This window comes from Pelophylax lessonae (assembly GCF_965119305.1).
Source record: "Pelophylax lessonae genome assembly, chromosome: 10".
Lineage (NCBI taxonomy): Eukaryota > Metazoa > Chordata > Amphibia > Anura > Ranidae > Pelophylax > Pelophylax lessonae.
In genome coordinates, this window is record NC_138777.1 from 21,271,639 (window position 1) to 21,298,290 (window position 26,652).

Sequence of the window (26,652 nt, forward strand, 5' to 3'; positions counted from 1 at the left end):
TTCGGGCGCGACTTCCGTATACGTTTTCTTTTGTGCGCGAGCTCACAGCGACGGGGGCAGTTAAAAAAAAATAACGGAATTTTTGTAAAATCTTACCTGTAAAATTCCTTTCTCTGAGTCCTCCGACAGTCGCCGCCTCTTCATATTCGTCACATATGGGGTATTAGACTTTGCTCCGAAGGAGTAGCTAGGCAACAGAATATGTTAACAATAAAGCTTTAACATATCCCACCCTCAAGGGGTGGTCCCCTCAGTCAATACCCTCCTACTTCCTGCAACCATATCTCAGTTTTAGTGGAATAGCAGTAGAGTATACATTCAAACCCCAAAAGAGGGGCGGGGGCGGCGACTGTCGGAGGACTCAGAGAAAGGAATTTTACAGGTAAGATTTTACAAAAATTCCGTTTTCTCTTACGTCCTCCGACAGTCGCCGCCTCTTCATATTCGTCACATATGGGGACGTCCCAAAGCAGTGCAAACATGAGGGGTGGGAAACGCATCCGCGCCGAAAGGCAACGCAGTCTCCACATCAAAGAAAGGAACCTTACCAAAGGAAGGAAACCAGCTGGGCAACAGCAAAAATAAGTGCTCAACAGGAGCAACAACCCAGGAAAAGACAAAAAACCAGGGGATACAAAAAACTATCCCAACAGCCAGGAGTCCCCAACAAGGGACCCTATGGAACAGCCGCACTAAGAACCTTGCGGCCAAAGGAAGCATCCGCCGATGCCTGAACATCTACTTTGTAGAATTTTGTGAAAGTGTGCACGGTCGACCAAGTCGCCGCCTTACACACCTGGGCTACAGAAGCCCCATGACGGCAGGCCCAAGACGTACTCAGAGATCTAGTAGAGTGCGCCTTCACAGGCACAGGGGGAACCTTCCCCTGCAAGGCATAGGCCTGTTCAATGGTCTGCCTGATCCATTTGGCGATGGTAGAGGCCGAAGCCGCCATGCCCTTCCGAGGACCCTCTGGAAGAACAAACAAGGAGTCCGTCTTACGAAAAGACTCAGTCGATTTAAGGTAAACCCTTATCGCCCGAACAACATCCAGAGAGTGCAATCTCACCTCCTTTGGATGTTTCGGCTTCGTGCACAACGAAGGCAAAACAATATCCTCGTTAAGATGGAATTCCGAAACTCGTTTCGGCAGAAAAGAAGGATTAGGTCGCAAGACCACCTTATCCAAATGAACAACCAGGTACGGAGACTTGCAGGACAAAGCCGCCAGTTCCGACATTCTGCGAGCCGAAGTGATCGCCACCAAAAAGGCGACCTTTTTGGACAACATAGACAACGAGATCTCCCTGATCTGTTCAAAAGGAGCACGTTGTAACACAGATAGAACGAGATTCAAGTCCCAAGGGGGCAAAGGATCCCTCCTAGGAGGAACCAGATGCCGCACACCCTGAATAAAAGTGCCAACCAAGGAGTTGGAAGCCACGGGACGTTGAAACAGAACGGCCAGCGCAGACACCTGACCCTTTATCGTAGCCAGCGCCAAACGCTGATCGACACCCGTCTGAAGGAAAGACAGCACACGGGAAACCGAGTACGTGCGGGGTGAAAACCCCCTGGACTCACACCAGGCAAAATAGGCCTTCCAAGTACGGTAATAAACCTTCCCCGAGGAAGACTTCCTCGCGTTGATCAAAGTATGAACGACCTCTGGAGAGAGATCCTTCTCCTTCAGGACCTCGGTCTCAACAGCCAGGCCGTCAAAGCCAGCGACTGTAAAGCAGGATGGTAAATCGGTCCTTGAGACAGTAGATCGTCTCGAAGAGGCAGACGCCAAGGGGCGTCGACCGCCAGATTCACGAGGTCTGCGTACCAGGACCGGCGAGGCCAGTCCGGTGCCACAAGAATCACCGTGCTGCGTTCCGAGTGTAACCTGCGAAGGAACCTGGACAGCAACTGAATCGGTGGAAACGCGTACATCAGCCTGTACTGATGCCACGGGGCCACTAACGCGTCCGACGTGTCTGCCCGAGGGTCGCGCGTCCTTGCCACGAACCTCTTCACCTTGTAGTTGAGGCGAGACGCGAACAGGTCCACATCTGGAAGACCCCACTTCGCGCACAACATCTGGAAGACAGCCGGGTGGAGAGACCATTCCCCCTGATCCAGGGTCTGGCGACTCAGATAGTCCGCCTGCCAGTTCTCCACTCCCGGAATGTGAACCGCCGTTATCGCCGGGACATGAGTCTCGGCCCAAGACAGAATGTCGGCCACTTCTCGAGCCGCTCGGGCACTCCTGGTGCCCCCTTGGTGGTTGATGTAGGCCACCGCCGTGGCATTGTCCGTCTGCACCCGAACCGGGCAGCCCTGCAGCCGGTCCGTCCAGCGATGAAGACAGAGCCTTATCGCACGCAATTCCAGAATGTTGATCGGGAGGGAAGACTCCCCCTCCGACCAAGTTCCCTGGGCGGACAGAACGCCCAGAACACCACCCCAGCCCGACAGGCTGGCATCCGTGGTGATTACCGTCCACGAGATCGGACGAAACGACTTGCCCCCGGACACCACGGGGACTGGAGCCACCACAGAAGGTTTTTCCTGGTGCGATGACTCAACGAGATCTGAAGATCCAGGGATTGAGGTCGCCCGTCCCACCTGGACAGGATCTCCGCTTGGAGACCCCGCGTGTGAAACTGCGCGAAAGGAATCGCCTCGAAGGCCGAGACCATCAATCCCAGACATCTCATACACGACCGCAGAGACGAGTGTGGAACGTCCCTGAGGGACCTGACTTCCTCCTGAAGAGTCCTGAGTTTGTCTTCCAGCAGGAAGACCTTCGCCTGCACCGAGTCCAGTATCATTCCCAGATAGGGGAGACGAACCGACGGACTCAGTGTCGACTTTGGAACATTTATCGTCCAACCAAACTCCTGCAGAGTTTGCATTGTGACAGACAGGTCCTCCTCCAGACCCTGTCTGGTCGCAGACCGAACCAGAATGTCGTCCAGATACCCCAGGACAGAAATGCCCTGGGCCCTCAATAATGCCAGAACCGGTGCAAGCACCTTGGTGAAGACCCGCGGAGCCGAGGCGAGACCAAAGGGCAACGCCACGAACTGGTAGTGATCCTCCGCAATGGCAAATCGAAGGCATCTCTGATGACCCTCGAATATGGGGATGTGAAGGTACGCATCCTTCAAATCGATGGAGGCCATGAATTCCCCCGGAACCAGGGCAGCCACCACCGAGCGCAGGGATTCCATGCGGAACTTGCGAACCCGCACAGAGCGGTTCAGAGCTTTCAAGTCCAGAATCGGACGAACCTTGCCCTCCTTCCTGGGCACGGTGAACAGATTGGAATAAAACCCCCGAAATCTGTCCCGATGAGGCACCGGAACCACCACTCCCTGAGCCCTCAGGTCCCGCACCGCCAGGTGCAGATCCCGCAGGCGCTCTGGAGACAGTTGGAGATTTGAGGGAAAAAATCTGCTCTCCGGCCGAGAGAGAAACTCGATCTTGTAACCAGATCGAACGATTTCCAGAACCCATCTGTCCCGCACACGGGCCAACCAGGGCTGAAGAAAACCGAGCAAGCGTCCCCCCACCCCAAAACTGGGTGAGGGCGCCCCTTCAGGCCGAACTGTTATGGGCCGCAGGTCCGGATTGGCCGGACTTCTGTTTCCCAGACCAGGGCTTCTTCTGAGAGCCGTGGCCTTTGAACGGTTTGCCCTTGTAGTGCGGCCGAAAGGCACGAAAGGACCCCTGAGGGGGCCGAAAATTTGCATGCTTCTTCCCAGAAGCCCCCTTAGCCTTGGGGAAATGGGGCAAGAGAGTGCTCTTACCCCCGGTGATCCCCTTAATCAACACATCCAGGGACTCCCCAAAAAGGCGAGACCCATCATAAGGCAGATTGGCTAAGGTCTTACGTGAAGATTGGTCCACCGACCAACATTTCAACCAAACCAGGCGGCGAGACAACACCGCCACGCTGTGCACACGTGCAGCCAACGGAATCAGGTCCAGGTCCGCATCACACAGATACATGACACCCTGGTGGATCTGATCCACCATATCCAGGGTCGCCGCCGAGGCCGAATCGGCCACTAGGACGCGCCTAAGCATCTGCGTCCAACTTGCGATCGCCTGGGCCGCCATGAGAGAAGCAAACAGAGCCTTAAGCATAGAACCCGAAACAGAATAAGTATGACGGGCAAGAGACTCCAGTCTCCTATCCGTGGCATCACGGAAAACAGGGGAACCCTCTGCAGGAATCGCAGTGGCTTTGTTCAAAACCGCAATTGCATGATCCACTGGCGGAGGCACACACCACCGTTCATCAGTGGCAGGCGAGAAAGGATAACGCAGCTTGAATTTACTTGGTACCGCAAAAGGCTTGCGCAGATCGCGCCATTGATCCTTAACAGCGCGCTGAAAATCAGCATTGCAGGGAAAAACCTGCGGCGTCCTGCGTTTTCTCTGCGTCCCATAAGCCGCCAAGGCAGCGGGGGGACACACTTCGTCCTGCAAACGTAGCGTCTGCTTAATGGAAGCAATCAACTCATCCATGATTGCAAGCTCTTCAGGCGAGCCAGGGGGAGAATTATCAACCCCCTCAACTTCAGCCTCTACCTCAGACCCCACCAGATCAAGAGAGGAGCGGGACCCCGATAAGGGGGTCCCTGCCAGAACAGCCCCATCACCTTCACCCTCAGAATCAGAGGACAGAGCAACTCTGGGCCGTTTAGTAGATTGAGCAGCCACCAGCATTTGCACCTGGGCAGCAAGGCCAGCCACAATAGTGGCTAAATCCCCCCCTGGGGGGGAAACAGCGGTCCCCTGGCTTTCCACCAATACTGTAGGAAACTTGCCCTCCTGAGAATCCATTGCCCCTGTAATGCCAGACAACCAAGGGTTAACTGCCCCCTTTTAGCAAGCGCGGCAAGCGCAGCCCACCGCACCACACTCAGGCACAATGAGACCCCCACAGGGAATATACAAACTGAGTACAGGCAATGGATGACAAGAACAGAAGGATAAAACCTGAGGAGACCCCGCTGCTGCTGCTGCCTCGATCGGTGTTCCTGGAAAGAGGAAGTGATGCTGCCAGGGCGCTCTATGTAAGCCTATGGAGGCTACAAGAAAATGGCCGCCGTGCATGTAAACCATGCGGCCGGAGCGGGCGCCGGTAAAATGGCGTCGTTTGGCGCCGAAAACGCCGCTCCACAGTGCATAAAAACACACACATTACATCCCAATATATGGATACATGTTAGATCGCCGCAGCGATCGCTGTATATGCCCAAACATGCCAAGAAAAAACATGCCCCACAGCACACAGCTTCTCACACTGCCCAGCCTGACACACTCAGTGTCATACAGCTCCCCCCCCCCCCCCTTGCAGCCCACAGCATGCAGCCGAGAGATAGGGAGACAAGCAGTGTGATTAAAGGCAGGTTACACAGTCCCAGACTGAGACCCCCCCAGACAGACAGGTCCCCACATAAATACACTTACCTCACATGGCGTGGGGAACCCGCACAGGCGAACAAGCCACTGCACATGAGGCAGGGAGAGTCGCAATTCAAGACGCACACAATGGAGGTTAAGAAACCGCACAGCGTCCGGTGAGGTAGCCACCTCACCAATCATCCCTGCACCGAACAGGGATGGGTCGTTCACTGTGCCAGGAGCGTTACCTGGCTGAACGCTCGATGGCAGACTGGGAAGCCACTGACCCACGACCTGCGACCAGGGGGATCAGCCCGAGACCCAGTCCGCATGATCCTCTTCGTCCGAAGAACTAACTAATGCTGACAAAAATAACAGCTAAGTAAAGGTAGAGAGAAAAACTCAAACAAAATATTAAAAAGAAGAAAGAGTCTGGGACAAAAAGTCCCAGCACAGAGAGAGCCAGCCACTCCTGACAAGCTAGACATTAAAACTGAGATATGGTTGCAGGAAGTAGGAGGGTATTGACTGAGGGGACCACCCCTTGAGGGTGGGATATGTTAAAGCTTTATTGTTAACATATTCTGTTGCCTAGCTACTCCTTCGGAGCAAAGTCTAATACCCCATATGTGACGAATATGAAGAGGCGGCGACTGTCGGAGGACGTAAGAGAAATATATATTTTTTTTCCTATTTATTTTTTTAATTTTTGCACAGGTTTAACAAAAAAAAAAAATCTGGTCACTATTATTGTTGTCACACTTGTGACAGTAATAGGCAGTGACAGGTACTCTTTATGGAGGGATTGGGAGTCTAAAAGACCCCAAACCCCTCCACTGCACTTCAATGTATTCAAAATAGCGAAAACTGCATTTTTGAATACAGTCACTTCTTAAATTAGGCGCCTGTAGCAGCCGAGTAACCCGGACACGAAGTTATAGACGCTGCCTCCGGGTTACATCATCGGAGACCCGATCAAAGGCGAATTTGGCTTTGATCGGGACTCCAACCACCCGGGGTAATGATCGAGTGGCTTCCGAGCCGCATCGGGCGTTACCGTTTGAAAGCCGACCACCGGCTCTCAAAAATGGTACCGGGATGATGCCTCTAGCTGCAGGCATCACACCGGTACAGCCACTTATTGCAGCTGACGTAGGGCTATGTCGATTTGCGGTAAGTGGTTAATGAAATGTCTAAAAGAAGTTCAAAAACGAAAATGGGAATAACTTACCTTGAGCATGTTGGTCAGGTAGGTGCTGATGCTCTCCAGTACCATTCTGTTCGGCAGATGTTTAGCGGATTTCTTGGACGCAATGTATGAGTTGCTCTGGCTGACCAGTGATCGCATTTCTTCCATCACTGTTCGTGTGTCAATGTTATCGCACAGTGCTGCGTGAATGGACGCCTTCTTTGTATAGAAGCTGTGAAGGGAGGCGAGAAACAATCATAACAGACCATTTGATCTAGGAAAAGCGGATATTAAAGTGGTTATAAAAGGTAAATCATATTTTTCCTTCAGGTGATTGTAAAGTCTCAAGGTTTTTCACCTTAATGCAGGGCTTGACAAATTTTCCTGAAATCTAGGAGCCAGCTAAAAAAGTTAGGAGCCAGTTTTTTTTTTTTAAACTAACAACCAAGCTTTATTTAATAAAACGGATACTAAATTTACACATAAATACGACTAGAACCCCATTCTCCTCTATAGCACAATTGGATGAAAACAGACTGTCTGTCTCTTTCCATCCGATGCCATCTGATCCGATCCACGGGATGGATAGAAAATAGAACCACCATCCGTCTGCTTTTGGTGGACAGGATCAGATGGTGGCAGATTACTGCTCCATAGAGGAGAATGAAGGGTCCGGTCAGGTCTGCCTGAAAAACTGACAGGCGGACCTGATCAGACAGCCCGTGTGAAAGGGGCCTTCGGCTGTGGCATGGCGATGAGGTAAAAAAAATAAATAAAAAAATTATATATATATATATTTTTTTTTTTACATTTAAAAAATAAATAATAATAACCACACTCCCTGTCAAAGGTAACTAACTGGACAGGGAGATGGTAATGAATTGAGAACAAAAAGGCAGTGGAAACAGTCATTACAACAGTCATTACTCCCGGCCTCCACAAGAGGGCGCCAGTTTCCCATTGGAAGCCTGTTATCTCAAGTAGGCCGAAAAGCCGGGGCCTCAATTTTCAGACGGCCCGGAAGTCCGTGCACTCCGTGCGCGGAAGTCCGGGCAAAAATGACAGGACACCTTCTGCAGGGCACCCCAGGCGCCAGGTCGCTAATTCTAGTCGCAAATGCGACCTGGCGCCCGGGGATTGTCGAGCCCTGCCTTAATGCATTCTATACAATAAGGTAAAAAACCTTCTGTGCTGCAGCTCCCCCCCAGACCCCCACTTTTTCTTACCTGACCCCGATCCGATCCAGTGGTGTTCACCAGCACAGTTGCTCCAGCCGCTGTCGCTCTCCTCATTGAATAGATTTTCTCAATCAAAAGCTGTGACTTGGGAACGGGGGGCGGGGCTGAGTTCCGCTGTCTGTGTGTATGGACACAGCAGCAGGACTCGGGAGCGAGCCTCCACGGGTGCCACCATGGAAAGGGGCTGAAGCGGCTGATAGTCCTTCGAACAACAAACTTCCTGTCCTAGGGTGAAAAAGCGGACTGCTCCACTGTATCCATGGCAGGAGCCATATTTGTCACTGAAGTTGGACTTCAGTTAGACTTCAAATCAGGGTGAATTTGATTGAAATCATAACTTTTAAAGTTATGTTTTTGTCCCACAGCGGCTCCTCCTCTGACCTGCTGTTGACTCATCAACAGTCATATTCACTTTAATGGGATGGCTGGTGATGTGGCAGTGACACAACAGGGTGAGTGACATGGTGCCAGCAGGTGAGTGGACGCCCGCTAACAGCTGCTGCCATGAGGGATCTGAACTGGCAGGTGCTCTCTAAATGTAAGGACTCGTACTTGCTGGAAGTGTGAAATTGTGTGAATGCATCAATGCAGTGCATGTTATCTCAGCTTGCAGAGCTTGGGATTCATTGTAGGAGTTTACCAAAAATGTAAATATCGCAGAATACACAGCCTCATGCTACATAACTAAGCTCCATTTCATGCTGAATAAACTACTTTTTTTTTTTTTTACAAATCCTTTATTTTTTCAAGAAAGGCACACATTACAGTCAGGGAAAACCATAAATAACAAAAAACAGAATCATAAGATATATACATCAACCTTGCAATATGTATGATGGTCAAGTAAAAGGCTAAGGTAAGGCAGGTAGTGTTGAAGGCAAAATAACAGCAAAATACATACAGATCATACAGGTATCTATCTCTCGGATAGACGTTGCAATAAGAGCACAGATATTAGAAACATGTAGGTGGGCCTCGGGGGCGGTCCCCATCTCCACTGGCGTCTGTCTCATGGCCGGCACACGGAGACGGGGAGCGGCACCATGGAGGGCGACCATTCGCAGCTTTGCCGTAACATCTACCTGACTGTAATTATGCTTGGGGGCAAAGGGGAGGGGAGAATTTTCTCAAAATTCAGGAGAGGTAGGTAAGAAGTAAAGAATAGAAAAGGTAGCAGAATCAGAGGGGGTGAATAGGGCGGGGCTGTTGACTTTTCCAGTGCCCTGCCTGTGCTTTCCAGTTCTTTGTGCCTGGAAAATAGAGAACGACCATGGCGTCCAAAAAGCAACAGCGAAACAGAGTTACTTGAAGAACTGAACGATAGCGATTTGTGGGAAAATTCAACAGCGACGATTCTGATGTCTCTTTCTGGCACATTGCTTGGGGAATTTGGGAAGAATATCAAATGATTCGTCAGAATTTCCAATGGAGCGATGTGCCAGAAAGAGACATCAGAATCGTTGCTGTCCTCACTTTCCGTACCTGATGACGAATTTTCCCACGAATCGCTATCGCTCAATTCTTCAAGTAACTCTGTTTCGCTGACGCTGTTTTCCAGTTCATCTAAAAAGAACTCTTTTTGAACGCCATGGTCTTTCTCTATTTTCCAGGCACAAAGAACTGGAAAAGCACAGGCAGGGCACTGGAAAAGTCACCAGGTGAAATCCTGTGGTGAAATGGGATGATACAGTGTAATCCGTTAGGATCACAGCTTTCTATCATCTCATTTGGTGTATTTACATTTTTGAAATTGCCGCCGGTGCCACCCCCCTGCGTCACAACGCTCGCAGGGAAGGGAACCGGAAGACAGGTGCCGGCATCGGCCGAGCACACATCGGGAGGAAGGCTGGAGGACGGCGGGGGAATCGCAGCGGAAGGTGAGTTTATAAATATAAAACAACAGATTTTCATGCAAAACAATGTACCGCTTTTAGCACAGAAATCCTGACATAATCAGACCGCCAGGGAGCTTAAGAGGGGTAGTGGTTTGGGGTGGCAAAAGCACAGCTCAACCGCTGAGTTTAACAGCACCAAACCACTAGTGTGAAGAAGCCCTTAGAGCCAGCGGCTGACATTTTGCACGGATATTGGTGCTCAAACCAAACTGTCACTGACAGCTGACATTCTATCTGACAAGTGGGAACAAATTAGAGAGATTCCAGATCATGTGACCACTCAGGAAACACTGCCGCTCGATGGCTGACAGTACCTCAAATAAATGGTTTTGCAGTTTATATTTTGCCAGATGACAGACAGATACAGACAGACACACACCTGTTGTTCAGCTCAATTTCTGGGGACTGCCACTTCACAAACCGGCCTGTAATGTCTGTGGGGGCCCTTAAAATATCCTTCACATTTAAAAAGAATTCCTGCAAAAATAAAAAAACATGTTTAGTGCAACGATTGTACATTATGGAAAGCATTTAAAGCTGAACTACAGGCATAAAACGTCTTATTAACCACTTCAGCTCCGGAAGGTTTTACCCCCTTAATGACCAGGCCATTTTTTGGGATTCGGCACTGCGTTATTTTAACTGACAATTGGGCGGTGGTGCAACGCTGTACCCAAATAAAATTGATGTCCTTTTTTTCCCACAAATAGAGCTTTCTTTTGGTGGTATTTAATCACCTGTGCAATTTTTAGATTTTGCGCTATAAACAAAAAAAGAACGACAATTTTGAAAAAATAAAAAAACAATATATTTTTTACTTTCTGCTATAAAACATTCCCAATAAAAATTTTTTTTATCAGTTTAGGTCAATTTGTATTCTGCTACATATTTTTGGTAAAAAAAAAAATCCCAAAAAAGTGTACATTAATATTAGTTTGCGCAAAAGTTATAGCATTTACAAACTACGGGATAGATTTATGGACTTTTTATTTCTTTTTTTACTAGTAATGGCGGCGATCGGTGATTTTTATTCGGACTGCAACATTGCGGTGGACAGATCGGACCCCTAACTGACATTTTTGACACTTTTTGGGGACCAGTGACATTACTACAGTAATCAGTGCTAAATATTATGCACTATTAGGGCTCTTTCACACGGGCGGTCCGATCAGATCCGCCTGTCAGTTTTTTAGGCGGATCTGATCGGATCCTCCATGCAGCTCTATGGGGCAGCGGATGTCAGCGGAGACACCTCCGCTGACACCCGCTGCCATCCGTGTCCGATCCTGTCCGTGAAATCTGGATGGATGGAAACCCTATTTTTCCATCCGTTCAGGGATCGGATCGGATGAGAGCGGACAGGCGGTCCGCTCTCATCCGATCCCCCATAGAGAGCAGCGGGGGCTGTGACATCTCCCTCTCCGCACTGCAAGCGGAGACGGAGCTGTCATCCGCCGGCTCCTACGGAGGCGGACCGTGTGAAAGAGCCCTTACTGTATAAATGACACTAGCAGGGAAGGGGTTAACACTGGGTGTGATCAAGGGGTTAACTATTGTGCTTAATAAACTGTGCGGGGGGGGGGGTGGGATGAGTTGGACAGAGGCAGGGAGAGATCGGTGATCCAGCTTAGCTGAATCATGAATCACATGTTCTTTCCCTGCCTTTCTGACAGCTGAGCCGCCTGCTTTGTTTACATAGGCAGGCGGCTCTTCTGTCATTCTAGCCGAAGATCGCGGGAGGCCGGCGGCGATCGAGCCCGCTCCTCCCACGGTCGGACTCCCGCTGCGTCTAATCACAGCAGGAGCATGCGCCACTGCCGAAACCGCGTGCACATGCACAGCCGAGCCACCCTGCCGCAGTAAATCTGCGTGGGGCGGTTGGCAAGTGGTTAAGTACACTCCTCTATAACCACAAAAGATATAAATCACCTTTAAATACAGGCAGTCCCTGAGTTACAAACATTTGACTTGCGCACAACGCGTACTTACTAACGAAGGCAGCGAAGGCATTTGGGATCAAGGGAAACCTTAACAGTTATAAGCAGACTGTTGTTTGTAGCTCGTAAATTGATCGCTATAAAATGGTTGTCTTCTTGTACCCCCTCATTAGAAGAGTGGAGAATACAGGTAAACTGTACTCTTATGATGGGACGACAGATTAGTAGAAATAGGGGGATCACCAAGGATATCAACGCTGCGTCTGGCCTCACCCCCCTTATTATCACTATCATGTTCTTTGTAACAATAGAGATAGTTGGTAAAGAAAAGTGAATATTTCTAGGGTATGAAATTTTAATTTACACTTATGAATTTATAGAGGCGGGCGTGGAAATTCCTGTGCTTAATTTTGATGCCGACCCTACAATTAGTTACATAGTTACATAGTTAGTGAGGTTGAAAAAAGACATCAGTCCATCCAGTTCAACCTATGATGTGTGTGTGTGTTTGCCGTTAACCGTACATTGTATACCCCTGTATGTTGTGGTCTCTAAGGTGCCCATCTAATAGTTTTTTGAACCTATCGATGCTCCCTGCTGATACGACTGCTTGTGGAAGAGAATTCCACATCCTTACCGCTCTTACAGTGAAGAACCCCTTACGCCTTTTAAGGTTAAACCGCCTTTCCTCTAGTTTTAGTGAGTGGCCACGTGTCTTATTGTATTCCCTTACTCTGAATAGTTTGTTCCTTATGCTAGGGTCGCCAGTACAGTATTTGTACATTGATATCATATCCCCCCTCAATTGTCTCTTCTCCAGAGAGAATAAGTTCAGTGCTTGTAGTCTTTCCTCATAGCTGATGTCCTCCATTCCCCTAATTATTTTTGTTGCCCTTCTCTGGACTCTTTCCAATTCCAGCACATCCTTCCTGAGGACCGGTGCCCAGAACTGGACAGCATACTCCAGATGTGGCCGGACCAGAGTCTTGTAGAGTGGGAGAATAATCTCTCTGTTGAGTATGGCACATTGTGAGTATAGAGTTTGTATAGATTCATCCACACGCTGCCATTGCGAGGAGACTACCGGCTGTATTTTATACCCGGCGGCTATGCCAAGTGTTTTTCCACGCTATGGCTTCCCCCGCATGTTTCTTGCAGCACACATGGCGTTGGGGGATGCCCAGTGTGTTTGCTTTGGGATCCTTTTGAGGGAGCAGGATTTCACTTGTATGCACCATTCCCTGGTAATTTACTCTTTATTTGTGTCACAGTAAGTCAGCCCGTTTTCTGCACTTCACACCATTTTTTGTTGGTTTTTTTTTTCACTTTCATGAGACAGTACCTGACTGTGGGATTTTGGTGCTCTTACATTTTTTTTTTCTTTCACTGCTTTTTTTGCCATTCAGTACCACTTATTTTACTTATATACTTACATTCATGAATTTTTCATATTGGACGGCAGACTCCATAGTGTTGGGTGAATAATCCAGCGTGTCCTTCCAAGAGTGCATGAGGAACGCCAGACGCAGCTGTCGGGCTGTGGAGGTAAAATATTTGCATCATTATTCTCTGCAGGAAGGAGTTATGTTGTATTCACATATTACACTTTCTGTCAACACAGCCAATATCAGATTAGGGGCTTAAATTTCACAGCCCCCAGGACATCTATACAAAAACTTAAGGCCCAACCTTAGCCAACTAATATATTCTTCCCCAATATTTGGAATGTAGCACTTTTCCGATCCAGTGACGTCGTTACTGGCTCTGCTTCCTACCACTTACTAGCTGAGATGCAGGGCCATCTTACCTAATGGGCACGTTGGGCAGTTGTCCGGGGCCCCACCTGCCCAGCAACGCAGCCCCAGCCAAGCATTAGTCCCAATTCCCCTGTGTGCATTCCGCCGCCGAACTTGGCAGGTGGTAAGCGCCTGTCGGCCCTGTGCTGCTGTCAGGCTACTTGGGCCATGGAGGGGGAGCCCACAACTGCAGGAATACCTGTCCGCCTCCACGGGAACAGGCGCACACAGGACAGTCGAGTCTGACTCCTGTCCGTGTGTTCACCGGACCCAGTCCCAGCCAAGTATTAGTCCCAATTCCCATGTGCATCCCACTGCCGAACTCAGCAGGTGGCAAGCTTCTGTCGGCCCTGTTCTGCTGACAGGCCACTTGGGCCATGGTGGGGGAGCCCACAACTGCAGAAATGCCTGTCTGCCTCCACGGGAACAGGCGCACACAGGACAGTAGAGTCTGACTCCCATCCGTGTGTGTGTTAACCGGACCCAGCCACCGAACTTGGAAGCTGTCATTAGCCTGGCACTGCTCTACCAATAAATATCGCCTTATCGATCATTCACATTTTTATTCCCATGGGTGATTGTGTAGGTGGGGCCCTAGTGCACTACATTGCCCGGGGCCCTTTAATGCTCTTAAAGTGGAGTTCCACCCATTTTAAAGGGTTTAGATGTACGTAATCCCCTTTAAAAATACTTTTACCAATGGAAACTATTTTTTTTGCAAGGAAATACCTTTTTTTCTTCTTTATTCATTCGCACTTCCGGGTCCGGCCGCCAATAGGCGATTACGTTACTCGGCGATTCGCAAGGGCTGCTGGGATGTATGCGAATCGCCTAGTGACGAAATCTCGCATTATTACACCGGCACTATCTGTACTCAGCAATGGATTGCTTGGAGTCCGCGCTCCGCCCCACCTCCTCTCAGTGAGCGTGGACTGAAAGCATTACATTCCGTAGAGCTCACCGAGAGGAGGCGGGGCGGAGCGTGGACTCCAAGCAATCCATCGCTGAGTACAGCTGGTGCCGGTGTAATAATGCGAGATTTTGTCACTAGGGGATTCGCAAGGGCTGCTGGAATCGCCGAGTGACGTAATCGCCTCTAGGCGTCCGGACCCGGAAGTGCGGATGAATAAAGAAGAAAAAAAGGTATTTCCTTGCAAAAAAAATTGTTTCCATTGGTAAAAGTATTTTTAAAAGGGGATTACATACATCTAAACTTATTAAAATGGGTGGAACTCCACTTTAAGATGGCACGGCTGAGATGCAGTTCCTGGTGATGCAGACGCACCCTACGTGACTACAAATCCCAAAGGCTCTCAGCCAGCAGTCATATTGTGGGCTGGCTCCTTGGAGAATACCAGCATTATGCAAAAAAACAAATAAAGCTACAGCTACCATTTTACAACACAGTTTACGATTGCACAGCCTCAAGTATTCTGTCAGTCCACACATCCCTATCCTATCAGTGGCTGTGTGCTCCTGAGATAAAGGTACAGTGAGTGCAAGCACCGATGGAGACAAGGCAATGGGCACAGATTTTTAAAAGGTGAGCAGTCATTATCTGTGCCTAGTAGCTTTGATTCGGCAGCTCTCCACAATATCAGGGGCCCCATGAAGAAGAGGGTCATCCAAATTGAGAAATCCTGATGTAGTTAGGGCAATGAGAGCACCAAACAAAAGCCTTGGGAATCCAAAGCCTTGCATATTTCAACTGGTGACAGCAAGAAAACCAAAATCAGCCATTGCGTTTCAGGGGCCTAAAGATCCCGCTTCATCAGGGCTACAGAGATAAAAAATAACACATATCATTATCATGATATCTGCTATTTTTACATGGGTCATTTTTTTCCATCTAGTGGCCTGATAAAGGGGGACCTTCTGGCCCAAACACTCATTGGCTTTGTTTTCTTGCCATCATCAGTCAAATGAAGCGGTAGTAAACCTCTGTTTTTTTTTGTTTTGTTTTTTAAACCCGCAAGGCAATGTCATAACGTGCTAGTATGAAGTGCATACCAGCACATTATGTGAAACTTACCTTAAACGAAGCCCTCCAGTGGTACACTGTCACCGCTGACAGGGCTTCCATCTTCACCCGGTCTTCCTTCTGGGTTGGCGGGCTTGGGGTCCTTTGATTGGACGAGCCAGAATGATGTCACTCCAGCACATGCGCGCATGAGCCGCTGTTCACGGCACAGGGCTCTGAAGGAACGTTAGGGTATGCTGTTCTTTCAGAGTGCATGCGCTGCTGACGTCACTGATGGTTTTTCAAGTAACTATCTCCTAAACGGTGCAGGTTTAGGAGATATTTACTGTACCTATGGGTAAGCCTATGAGAAAGCTTACCTATAGGTACACGTTAAAGAGTAAGCTTTACTTCCTCTTTAATTTGTAGGGATTTCCTCTCACTTCCTGTGACTATGGGACAGGAAGTGAAGGGAAATCCTCAGAAAGGGACACAGAGTGAAAAAAAAATCTGACAGGGGTTATATCCTTCCCTTGCTCTATCCAAAATGAAAAAAAAAAAAAAAAAAGTTTTGCCTATAGCTCTACTTTACCTCTTTAGGGCCCTTTTACACAGGCTGTCCAATCAGATCTGCCTGACAATTAGGAAAAAATAATTAATGGGAGTTTACTCCCACTTAAAGACTTTGGACTCCCAAGACTTTTGCTTGCCACTTATTGACTTAAAGTGGATCTTCACTGCATCTGAGCACCACAAATCAAAAACACTATTTAATTCATTTTTTTTTTTTATTATTCAAAGCAAACCCCCCTATCCATCCCTATCTCCATTCTTTATTTTGTTGAGAAATCACTTTGAAAAATCACCCCTGGCATTTCTGGCCTGTGGCCATCTTGAGTAAGGGCAAATTATTAATTTAGCATTTACTTCCTGGAATCCATCTGCCCTTAGCTCAAGCATGCATTCAGGAGTGTGCGCTTAGCTGAGAAAACCCCTCCTCCTCTGCTCCCCTTCTGAAGACTCCTGGGCAGGGATAAGCTTGGGCGTGTTCGAGTTCGTATGTGCCCGATCCCGCCAGGAAGCCGACACTGCACTCCGCTAATCACAGTCAGTGAGACATCCGCAGCTGCACAGATCAGGAAATGTCTCACTGCCTGCGATTAGTGGAGTGCAGTCTCGGCTTCCTGGCAGGATTGGGCACATAGCAACTCAAACACCCCTGAGCTCATCTCTACTCCTGGGATGTGCAGCCGACAAATCTACAGCAACTGCGTGATGGGATCATGTCAATATGGACCAGTTTCCAACACTTTGTTGAATCTATGCCATGAAGAATTAAGGCAGTTCTGAAGGTAAAAGGGGCTCCAACCCAGTACTAGCAAGGTGTACCTAATAAAGGAGGCCGGTGAGTGTATGTATCTTTAAACATTTGTAAAGGAGGGTAAAACAACAAAGGCATGCCTCATTAAGGCTGGCCATACACTATACACTATTCTTGTGCAATTTTCCTTTAGATTTGCCAAAACTATATAAAGTTGATATGCATCATTTGCCTAAAAAAGAAACCAGGAAGTAACTGAAGAAATGGAAGAAAAAACTAAGTTAAAACAATGAAATATTATATATTTTCTTATCCATTTACTAATGCTAACAGCATGAAGAATAAAAATAATCAATGTTGATTGGGAGAGTGAAGTTCCACTTTAAAGTATAACATGTTATACTTACCTGCTCTGTGCAACAGCAGCCCCAATCCTCCTCTGCTTAGGTCCCCCGCTGGGGATCTGTGCTCCTCTTCCCTGCTGAGCGCCCCCATAGCAAACCAACATTGACACACAGAGCGTGGCTCCTCCTTAGCCCCCGCTCTCTCCTCATTGGCTGGGACTGATAGCAGCAGGAGCCAATTGCTCCCGCTGCTGTCTCTCCGTCCAAAAAGGAGAGAGACCCCAGAGAGCTGCCGCTCTCATGCACACCACTGGATTGAGTTCAGGCTCAGGCAAGTATTTAGGGGGGCTGGGGTGGGAGGGAGCTGCACACAGAAAGTTTTTCACCTTAATGCAGAGAACGCATGAAAGTATAAAACCTTGGACCTTTAGAACCACTTGCCGACCAGTCACTGGGACTGCACCTGGACGCCTCCCCTTGTGGGCGGCGCTCGCGCGCCGCCGGAGGCTCGCTCCCGCTGTTTTCAGTCACAGCGGGAGTCGGGCCAGGGGAGGAGCGGCGGTGATCACCGCCACTCTTCCCCCATCGTCGGGGAATCGTGTTTGGAGATCCGCCTGCTTGTGTAAACACAAGCGGGCGGATCTCCTCAGTGACAGACAGGGTCAGATTGCAGGGTTCAGCATAGCTGAACATCCGATCTGTCCCTGTGTCACTCAGACACCTCTCCCCACACGTCAGTAAGCACCAGGCATACATTAACCCCTCCCTCTCCAATAAAATTAACCCCTTCCCTGCCAGTGTCATTTTTACAGTAACAGTGCATATTTATAGCACTGATTACTGTAGAAATGTCACTGGTACCCCCAAAAGTGTCAAAAATGTCAGTCAAGGGTCCGATGTGTCCGCCGCAATGTCGCAGTCCCGAAAAAAAAAAAAAATAAATCGCAGATCGCCGCCATTACTCGTTAAAAAAAAAAAAAAAACACCAAAAATGACAGAAATCTTTCCCTTAGTTAGTAAACGCAATAAGTTTTGCGCAAACCAATCAAAATACGCTTATTGTGATTTTTTTTACCAAACATAGGTAGCAGAAAACAAATTGGCCAAAATTTTAAAAACATTTTGATTTTTACATTTTTTTTGGGGGACTTTCATATAAAAAAAAATGTGAAAAATATTGTTATTTTTTCAAAATTTACGCTTTTTTTTGTTTATAGCACAAAAAGTAAAAATCGCACAGGTGATCAAATACCACCAAAAGAAAGCTCTATTTGTGGGAAAAAAAGGACGTAAATTTCATTTGGGTAAGGCGTCGCACGACTGCGCAATTGTCAGTTAAAGTCGCACAGTGCCGAATCGCAAAAAGTGGCCCAGACGTAAGACAGCAAAATCCTCCGTTGGTAAAGTGGTTAATTAAACATGGAATTCACAGTGAGTGGGCTGCCCTAGCATGCATGCTGTCACATATAACCAAGTGATATTGGCAGCACAAGAAGTCTCTGCCTGCTAGTAAGGGTGCAACGTCATCCAGCCTGGAACTGAGACTGCACCCACAGGCTGAAGAGGCTTGCAAGATAACTGTATGGCACAGAAGCTAGGGAGCGAAAAAAAAAGTTGCTGCACTGTCACCAAGAAGGCTTCCACCATGCATTCCAAGATAAACTGATGAAGATGGAGTTTGGCTTTAATGAAGAGAGGGCCACTGAATGCTGGTCAGGAAACATCTGAAACATACAGAAGCATACAGAAGTGCAGTGGTTATGTGGAAACTGCAGCAATCCATTGCAGCCAATCAGAAAACTGGTTTTCATCAATGAACCTTGGGTTTGTGACGACAGGCAAAAGTATCTTGATTTCAGTTGCATTCCGATTTTATCTGATATGTAGGTGCATTTGGCATCCTCCTAGGCTGCATCAACTTGATACAAGATACTTTTGCCTTCCCATAGCCTGGTAGTTCTGATGCAAACAAAAGCCCGCCAGCAGAAGCACAATCCTCCACTGATCTGAATGTAGAATACGAACATTTTATTGCATTCTCTAGGTTTGTGCAATCTCTGTTGCTTTTTTTAAAAGTCTCAAACATGAATAAATCTTTGGATTACTATATTTACTCATGACGGATTTTGACAAGAATAATGTAGCATTCATACACACTGCTCCTCTGATTAACCATTTGCCTACCGGGCAATTTCACCCCCTTCCTCCCCAGGCAAATTTTCAGCTTTCCGCACTGTCGCACCTTGAATGACAATTGCCCCAAGTGTACCCATATGAAATTTGTATCATTTTTTAGAGACAGATAGAACTTTCTTTTGGTGGTATTTATTTACCACTTGGTTCTTTTTTTTTTCTGATAAAAAAACAAAAAAAAAAGAACGAAACATTTAAAAAAAAAAAAAAAAAAAAAAAGTTCTTCTTAGTGTCTGTTATAAAATGTTGTAAATAAGTAATTTTTCTCCTTCACTGATGTGCGCTGATGAGCAGGGACAGACTGTCAACTTTTAGCGCAGGGGGCAAGTAGAAACCAGAGGCCCATGGGGCAGTTACTCGGCCCCCCTCCCACTCCCACTCTCCCCGTACTCTCCACTCACCGGCTGAATCCGAGTTCCCAACCTGGCCAGCAGAGGACGGTTGGGGGAAGCTGGGACTGCTCGGTTGGGGCTGGCCAGGGGAGGAGAGTCTCAAGTGGGGCATGGAACCGGCCTCTGCTCAGACACAGTTTACACCATCCATGCTGGGGAGGGAGGCCTACGCTCTGTCCATGTCTTCATCCTGCACTCAGTAGGTCAGTGGCAGAGTCTTTTTATATCTCTTCACCAGGAATCCTTCAGGCATGTCTGTGGCAGAAGCGGTGCAGCCTTTTACAGGACATCAGAGCGGCCCAGGGGGCATTTTCCCCCCTGCCCCCTGGCCCAGTCCTCCCCTGCTGATGAGACTGCACTGATGGGCACTGACAGGCATCACTGATGGGCAATGTTGGGGCTGCAATAATAATCAGGACACTGATGGTCAGTGCCCTTATTATCAGTGTAGACATCCCCTGTGTGGATTTGCCGGGTATTGCTGTCAGCGTGAGGAGAGGATTGCCAGAAACCGGCAAATCCAGTTTGCACTATGATTAGCTGTATGGTATAGAGCCGCAATGATTGGCTCTTTACCCCGATCTGTGATCAGCTGGGGAGAACGTCATATGACGTGCTCTCAGCAATGTTCGGCCACGCTATAGCAGTCATTCGACTATAGCACGGTCATGAAGGGGTTAAACTTGACTACAACTCTCTTATAATTGCTGTATCTGTACCTGTGTTTCTCTGTAGTGCATCTTTAATAGTGACGAAGTTCTTCAGAGATTTGGACATTTTGCAGCCAGCGATGGTCAGGTGACCCGTATGGAGGAAGTAGCGTACCCAATGGTCATTGTCGAAGTATGCCTGTGACAAATAGAAGGCGGATTTAGACAAACAGAGGAGGTGTAGAACAAACTAAGCGTGGCGATATTGTCTTTATCTTAACAAGCAAAGAGATAGAGAAAGATGGGGTTTTACGGGCCAGTGGGAGTAGAAGGATCACGCACAAACCAACTTTTATAAAAGACAATTTACATTTTATTAAATTTCAGAATAAAAAACATGGGCGGTCACGCACATGTTCGCAAGGACAAAACACACATATATATATTATATATATATATATATATATACACACACACAAAGGCAGGCTTGCTGGCGTGAACTACACACAGGACTTGCTGGGTCTGGGACATATTGCTCTCCCTGCCTCCTCGAAATAGGATGATGTGATGATGTTGTGTATTCCTGCCTGAAGCCATTCATATACAGTGAATAGATTGTAATGATTCCATATATATATATATATATATATATATATACACCAAATAACCATCCCACTGGGTCTATCTAAAAGGAGGAGAAAACCGAAGTGCAGCTGCTAGTGTGGCAACCACGGTACCCTTAGAATATCTGGATATATCAGAGAAATTTAGCTACCAACCTTAATGAGCTGTTAAACTATCTAATACAAAAAGCATTGTTCTTGCGGTAACTGAGAGGCTGGACGATCAATCCGAATTAAACGTGCGAATATATGTACATTATGGACGCTATATATGAATATTGAGGGATTGATATCTATTGTTCTATGTGTCGCTACAATCTGTCACCTCCTGAGTCATTAAAAAGGAAATACCGGTCTGTTATGGTCTCTCTGGCCCTGAGGAAGCCTTGAGCGAAACACGTCAGCTTGCTGGGGACCTACATTGACCACATTCAACCTGAGACCTATCTTCCATCCTACACAGGCTTTTGGTTTTTCCCTTATGGGATGTATTTCTATGTTTAAATTACTCTTATCAATTGATTTTATAGGAACTTTGTGTATATATATATATATATATATATATGTTTTGTCCTTGCGAACATGTGCGTGACCGCCCATGTTTTTTATTCTCAAATTTAATAAAATGTAACTTTTCTTTTATAAAACTTGGTTTGTGTGTGATCCTTCTACTCCCACTGGCCCGTAAAGCCCCATCTTTCTCTATCTCTTTGCTTGTTATGTATCAGGGGTAAGGGCCTACCTACACGGTACCCTTTGTTTAGTGTCATTGTCTTTATCTTTTCATACCTCTGATTGAGCCAGCTCATTGTCATGATGGGGGAAGCGCAGATCGAACCCTCCTCCATGAATGTCCATGGATTTTCCCAAAATGGAGCCCGCCATTGCTGAACACTCAATGTGCCACCCAGGACGGCCCTTACAAAACAAATAGAGCAAAGATGCAGATTTAAATCAGACACATTCAATAATTACATAATAATGTATACTTTTTAAAAAATAAATTTATGCTAATAATAATAATGTGCATGTAGAAATTATTCACAGCGCTTCACTTTTTCCACATTTTATTTTACAGCCTCAATCCAAAAATCATTAAATTCATTATTTTCCCTAAAATTCTTCAAACAATACCCCATAATGACAGCAAGAAAGAAGTTTGTTTGAAATCTTGCAAATTAAAAAAAAAAAAAAAACATGTATACAATTATTCACAGCCTTTGCCATGACACTCAAAATTGAGCTCAGGTGCATCTTGTTTCCACTGATCATCCTTGAGATGTTTCCACAACTTGATTGGAGTCCACCTGTCGTAAATTCAGTTGATTGGACATGATTTGGAAAAGCCCACACCTGTCCATATAGGGTCCCACAGTTTAAAGTGCATGTCAGAGCACAAACCAAGCAATGAAGGAATTGTCTGTAGACCTCCGAGACAGGATTGTATCGAGAAACAGATCTGGGGAAGGGTACAGAAAAAGTTCTGCAGCATTAAAGGTCCCAATGAGCACAGTGGCCTCCGTAAATGGAAGAAGTTTGGAACCACTAGGACCAGAGCAGGCCGTCCGGCCAAACTGAGCGATCAGGGAGAAGAGCCTTAGTCAGGGAGGTGACCAATAACCCGATGGTCACTCTGACAGAGCTCCAGCATTTCTCTGTGGAGAGAGGAGAACGTTCTAGAAGCACAACCATCTCTGCAGCACTCCCCCAATCAGGCCTGTATGGTAGAGGGGCCAGACGGAAGCCACTCCTCAGTAAAAGGCACATGACAGCCCACCTGGAGTTTGCCAAAAGGCCCCTGAAGGACTCTTAGACCATGAGAAACAAATTTCTCTGGTCTGATGAAACAAAGATTGAACTCTTTGGCCTGAAATGGCAAGTGTCATGTCTGGAAACCAGGCACCGCTCATCACCTGGTCAGTACCATCCCTACAGTGAAGCATGGTGGTGGCAGCATCATGCTGTGGGAATGCAAGAACTGGGAGACCAGTCAGGATTGAGGGAAAGATGAATGCAGCAATTTACAGAGACATTCTTCATGAAAACCTGCTCAAGAAAGCTCTGGACCTAGGACTGGGGCGAAGGTTCATTTTCCAACAGGACAACGACCCCAAGCACACAGCCAAGATAACAAAGGAGTAGCTAAGGGACAACTCTGTGAATGTCCTTGAGTGGCCCAGCCAGAGCCCAGACTTGAACCCGAATGAACATCTCTGGAGAGATCTGAAAATGGCTGTGCACCGACACTCCCCATCCAACCTGATGGAGCTCGAGAGGTCCTGCAAAGAAGAATGGGAGAAACTGCCAAGCTTGTAGCATCATATTCAAAAATACTTGAGGCTGTAATTGGTGCCAAAGGTGCTTCACCAAAGTATTGAGCAAAGGCTGTGATACTTATGTACATGGGATTTTTTTTGTTTTTTATTTTTAATAAATTTGCAAAGATTTCAAACTTTTTCACGTTGTCATTATGGGGGATTGTTTGTAAAATTTTGAGGAAAATAATGAATTTAATTCATTTTGGAATAAGGCTGTAACATAACAAAATGTGGAAACAGTGAAGTGCTGTGAATACTTTCCGGATGCACTATAGATATTCAATTTCAAGAAATTTCTAAATAAAGAGGATGATGAAGAGTAATAAGAGTTGTCTTTTAAAAATTGAACTTAAAATTGATTTTCAGAAAAAAAGGAAAAACGAACACTGTACACCCTGACTTCTAGCCATGAAAGGATTACGTGGATTTCATTTTTGAACAAGGTTGTACACAATAGTGACAAGTCTTTTTCAAAGTAATCTGCTATTCAACAATTTACAAAAAGAAAACGCTGACACAAGAATAGGCTGAGGCAGCATTTCACACTACAAAGACTACCCAACATTCACAGGGGAGATGTAAAGAGCACCAGTCACCAATAGGCCTCTGTAATAATCTAAACCTCACCTATGTATGGTTAGAAAAGCAATGGGTAGTGAAAGAATAAGTAATTCAGTAACCAGGAAGCAATCAGACATAAAACAATGTATCGAACCGACTTACCAGTTACATAGTTACATAGTAGGTGAGGTTGAATAAAGACAACAGTCCATCCAGTTCAACCTGTGTAGGTGTGTGTGGCTGTAATCATCTCACATACCCCTGAATGTTCTGATCCTTGAGATGCAAGTCTAAAGGCCCGTACACACGTACCAATCGTCGTCATACAAACGTCGGCGGACGAAAGATCTGCCGATTGTACGCTTGTTAGTATGGTGCCTCCGACAGCTGTCTGCGCACATTCTGCGGACAAGAGTCTTTCTTGCAAACATAAAAATTTTTGTATGCCGACACCAGAACGGACGATTGTTCGCCTGTCAGTACAGAAATCAGCCGACAGACCGCAGATTTGCAAGACTGGGCATGCTCAGAAAAGAAAAAACACAGGGAAAGTTAACCATTACATGACATTACTTCTGCAGTCAGCTGAAGTCGGCGGACAAAATTCTTGTGCTGTCTTTGCACTTTTCAACAGACATCGACATCCCGGGGAGAAAAGATGAACGTTTGTATGACGACGATCGGTACGTGTGTACGGGCCTTAAGAGTCTTTTGAAAGCCACCATACTACCCGCAGAAACCACCTCTTGTGGTAGAGAATTCCACAATCTTGTAGCCCTAACAGTAAAGAACCCACCACGTTGCCTGAGGTTAAAACGCTTCTCCTCTAATCGCATTGTATGCCCTCGAGTCCTCATGCAATCCCTTTGAATGAACAGCTTTTTTTCTAAGCTGGGATCCCCATTAAGATATTTATAAATTGCTATCATGTCCCCCCTCAGACGTCTCTTCTCCAGGCAGAATAAATCGAGCGATTGTAGACGCTCTTCATAGTCAAGGTCCTCCAACCCCCTAATTAGTTTAGTTGCCCTTCTCTGGACTCTCTCCAGCTCCAACACATCCCTCCTGAGGACTGGCGACCAGAACTGGACAGCATACTCCAGATGCGGTCGGACCAGAGTTTTATAAAGTGGAAGGATTATAGTCTTATCTCTGGAATACATCCCTTTCTTTATGCATGCTAATATTCTGCTGGCTTTGGCAGCTGCCGCTTGACATTGCATGCTGTTGCCTAATCTATCATCAACCAAGACTCCCAGATCCTTCTCCATTTTTGATTCCCCCAAGGGTTCCCCTCCTAACGTGTATTGTGTTTTTATGTTTTATGTTTGCTGCTTTGTTTTCATTCTTTTGTTACATATCAGTAAAAGCAGACGTCTCACTTATATTCTTTTAATGGAGGGTCTGATCTGGTTTGCCTGAAAAACTGACAGCGTAGGCGTGCACATGGGGTATGCCGGTTGTGCCTGGGCACACCCTAATCACCCTGTGCACATTAGCATTATCACTCTGTCCTGGCCTATGTCCCAGGAATGGAGCACTGGGGACAGTTGCAATACTGTTGGGTGCCAACATGCAGAGTGGCAACGGGGTGCCGGGCACTGGAACACTGGGCATTAGCACTTGGCACAGAACAGAGTGATGAAGCGCCCAACATGCAGAGTGGCAGCGGGGTGCCGGGCACTGGAACTCTGGGCATTAGCACTTGGCACAGAACAGAGTGATGAAGCGCCCAACATGCAGAGTGGCAGCGGTGTGCCGGGCACTGGAACTCTGGGCATTAGCACTTGGCACAGAACAGAGTGATGAAGCGCCCAACATGCAGAGTGGCAGCGGTGTGCCGGGCACTGGAACTCTGGGCATTAGCACTTGGCACAGAACAGAGTGATGAAGCGCCCAACATACAGAGTGGCAGTGGGTGCCAGGAGCTGGAACCCTCTCGGTGTACCAGCAACCGGCACAAAAGGAAGGCTGCAGTTATCTCTGCCCCAGTACAAGCAAAGTCCCAGGCAGGAAAGAGGGGAGTCGGGACTGGTGGTCATGTACTGCAAGTGATCACAATGGGGGAGAGGGCTATGATTGAGAAAAGGCTTAACATTCACTGCCATTACCACTAATGCAGGAGTGGGGGATGGGGGTTAACTTTCACTGCCACTGACCCCCCCCCCCCTGCATTGGAGGTCAGTGGTAGTGAAAATAACCCCCGACACTCCCACTTTTTGCTGTGGAGCAATATGCTCGCTGCAGGTCACCATTTACTTGGAAGAGGCCCCAGCGCATACTTTGTCCAGGGGCTTATGATGCTACGAAGAAAGCCCTGGCTCTGTGTGGCGGCAGGGAGACGGGAAAGATCTCCCACTGGAAGGCTCTGCTTATAAGCAAACTGTGCAACCTGATGGGACCCTCCACTCACCCTTATGGACTGTGGTAAAACCACCTACCTCCAATCCATTAAAAAAAAAAAAAGAAAAAAATGGAAGAGGATCAATCTAGGCTCTAGGCGGATCGGATCAGAATGGAATCAGGTGTATACAGACAGCAGAGTCTGTGTACACCCCCCCCCCCCCAGTTCATAGAGCAGAGCGGGCTTGGTCTGTGTCCACTCTGCATAAACTGAACAGACACAGACCTGTCACCCGGCCGATCTGCTCAGATCAGCGGACAGCAGACAGATCCACTGCTGATCTAATCTGAGCCCGTCAATTTAAAGCTTCAAAGAAACAATTACATTGATGGCATGTCGGGAATGTGAAGGCCTTGTTCACACCATGGTGCTGAGACGTCCGCTGTACTTCACGCGTTCTGCCAGGGCACAAAAAAGCAATGGTT

At 47.4% G+C, this 26,652-nt stretch overlaps 1 protein-coding gene across 2 annotated transcripts in view; it reads right to left on the reverse strand.

The window, feature by feature from the left end:
* CARS1 (cysteinyl-tRNA synthetase 1) overlaps positions 1-26,652 on the reverse strand; it is a 110,488-nt gene that overhangs the window by 34,385 nt on the left and 49,451 nt on the right. For both annotated transcript variants that reach the window (XM_082269920.1, XM_082269919.1), the window contains 5 exons: positions 21,734-21,862; positions 20,391-20,520; positions 13,099-13,202; positions 10,108-10,205; positions 6,638-6,827 (listed from right to left, as the gene is read on the reverse strand). In XM_082269920.1, coding sequence (XP_082126046.1) covers positions 6,638-6,827; positions 10,108-10,205; positions 13,099-13,202; positions 20,391-20,520; positions 21,734-21,862 — 651 coding nt within the window. The remainder of the gene's footprint in view (positions 1-6,637; positions 6,828-10,107; positions 10,206-13,098; positions 13,203-20,390; positions 20,521-21,733; positions 21,863-26,652) is intronic.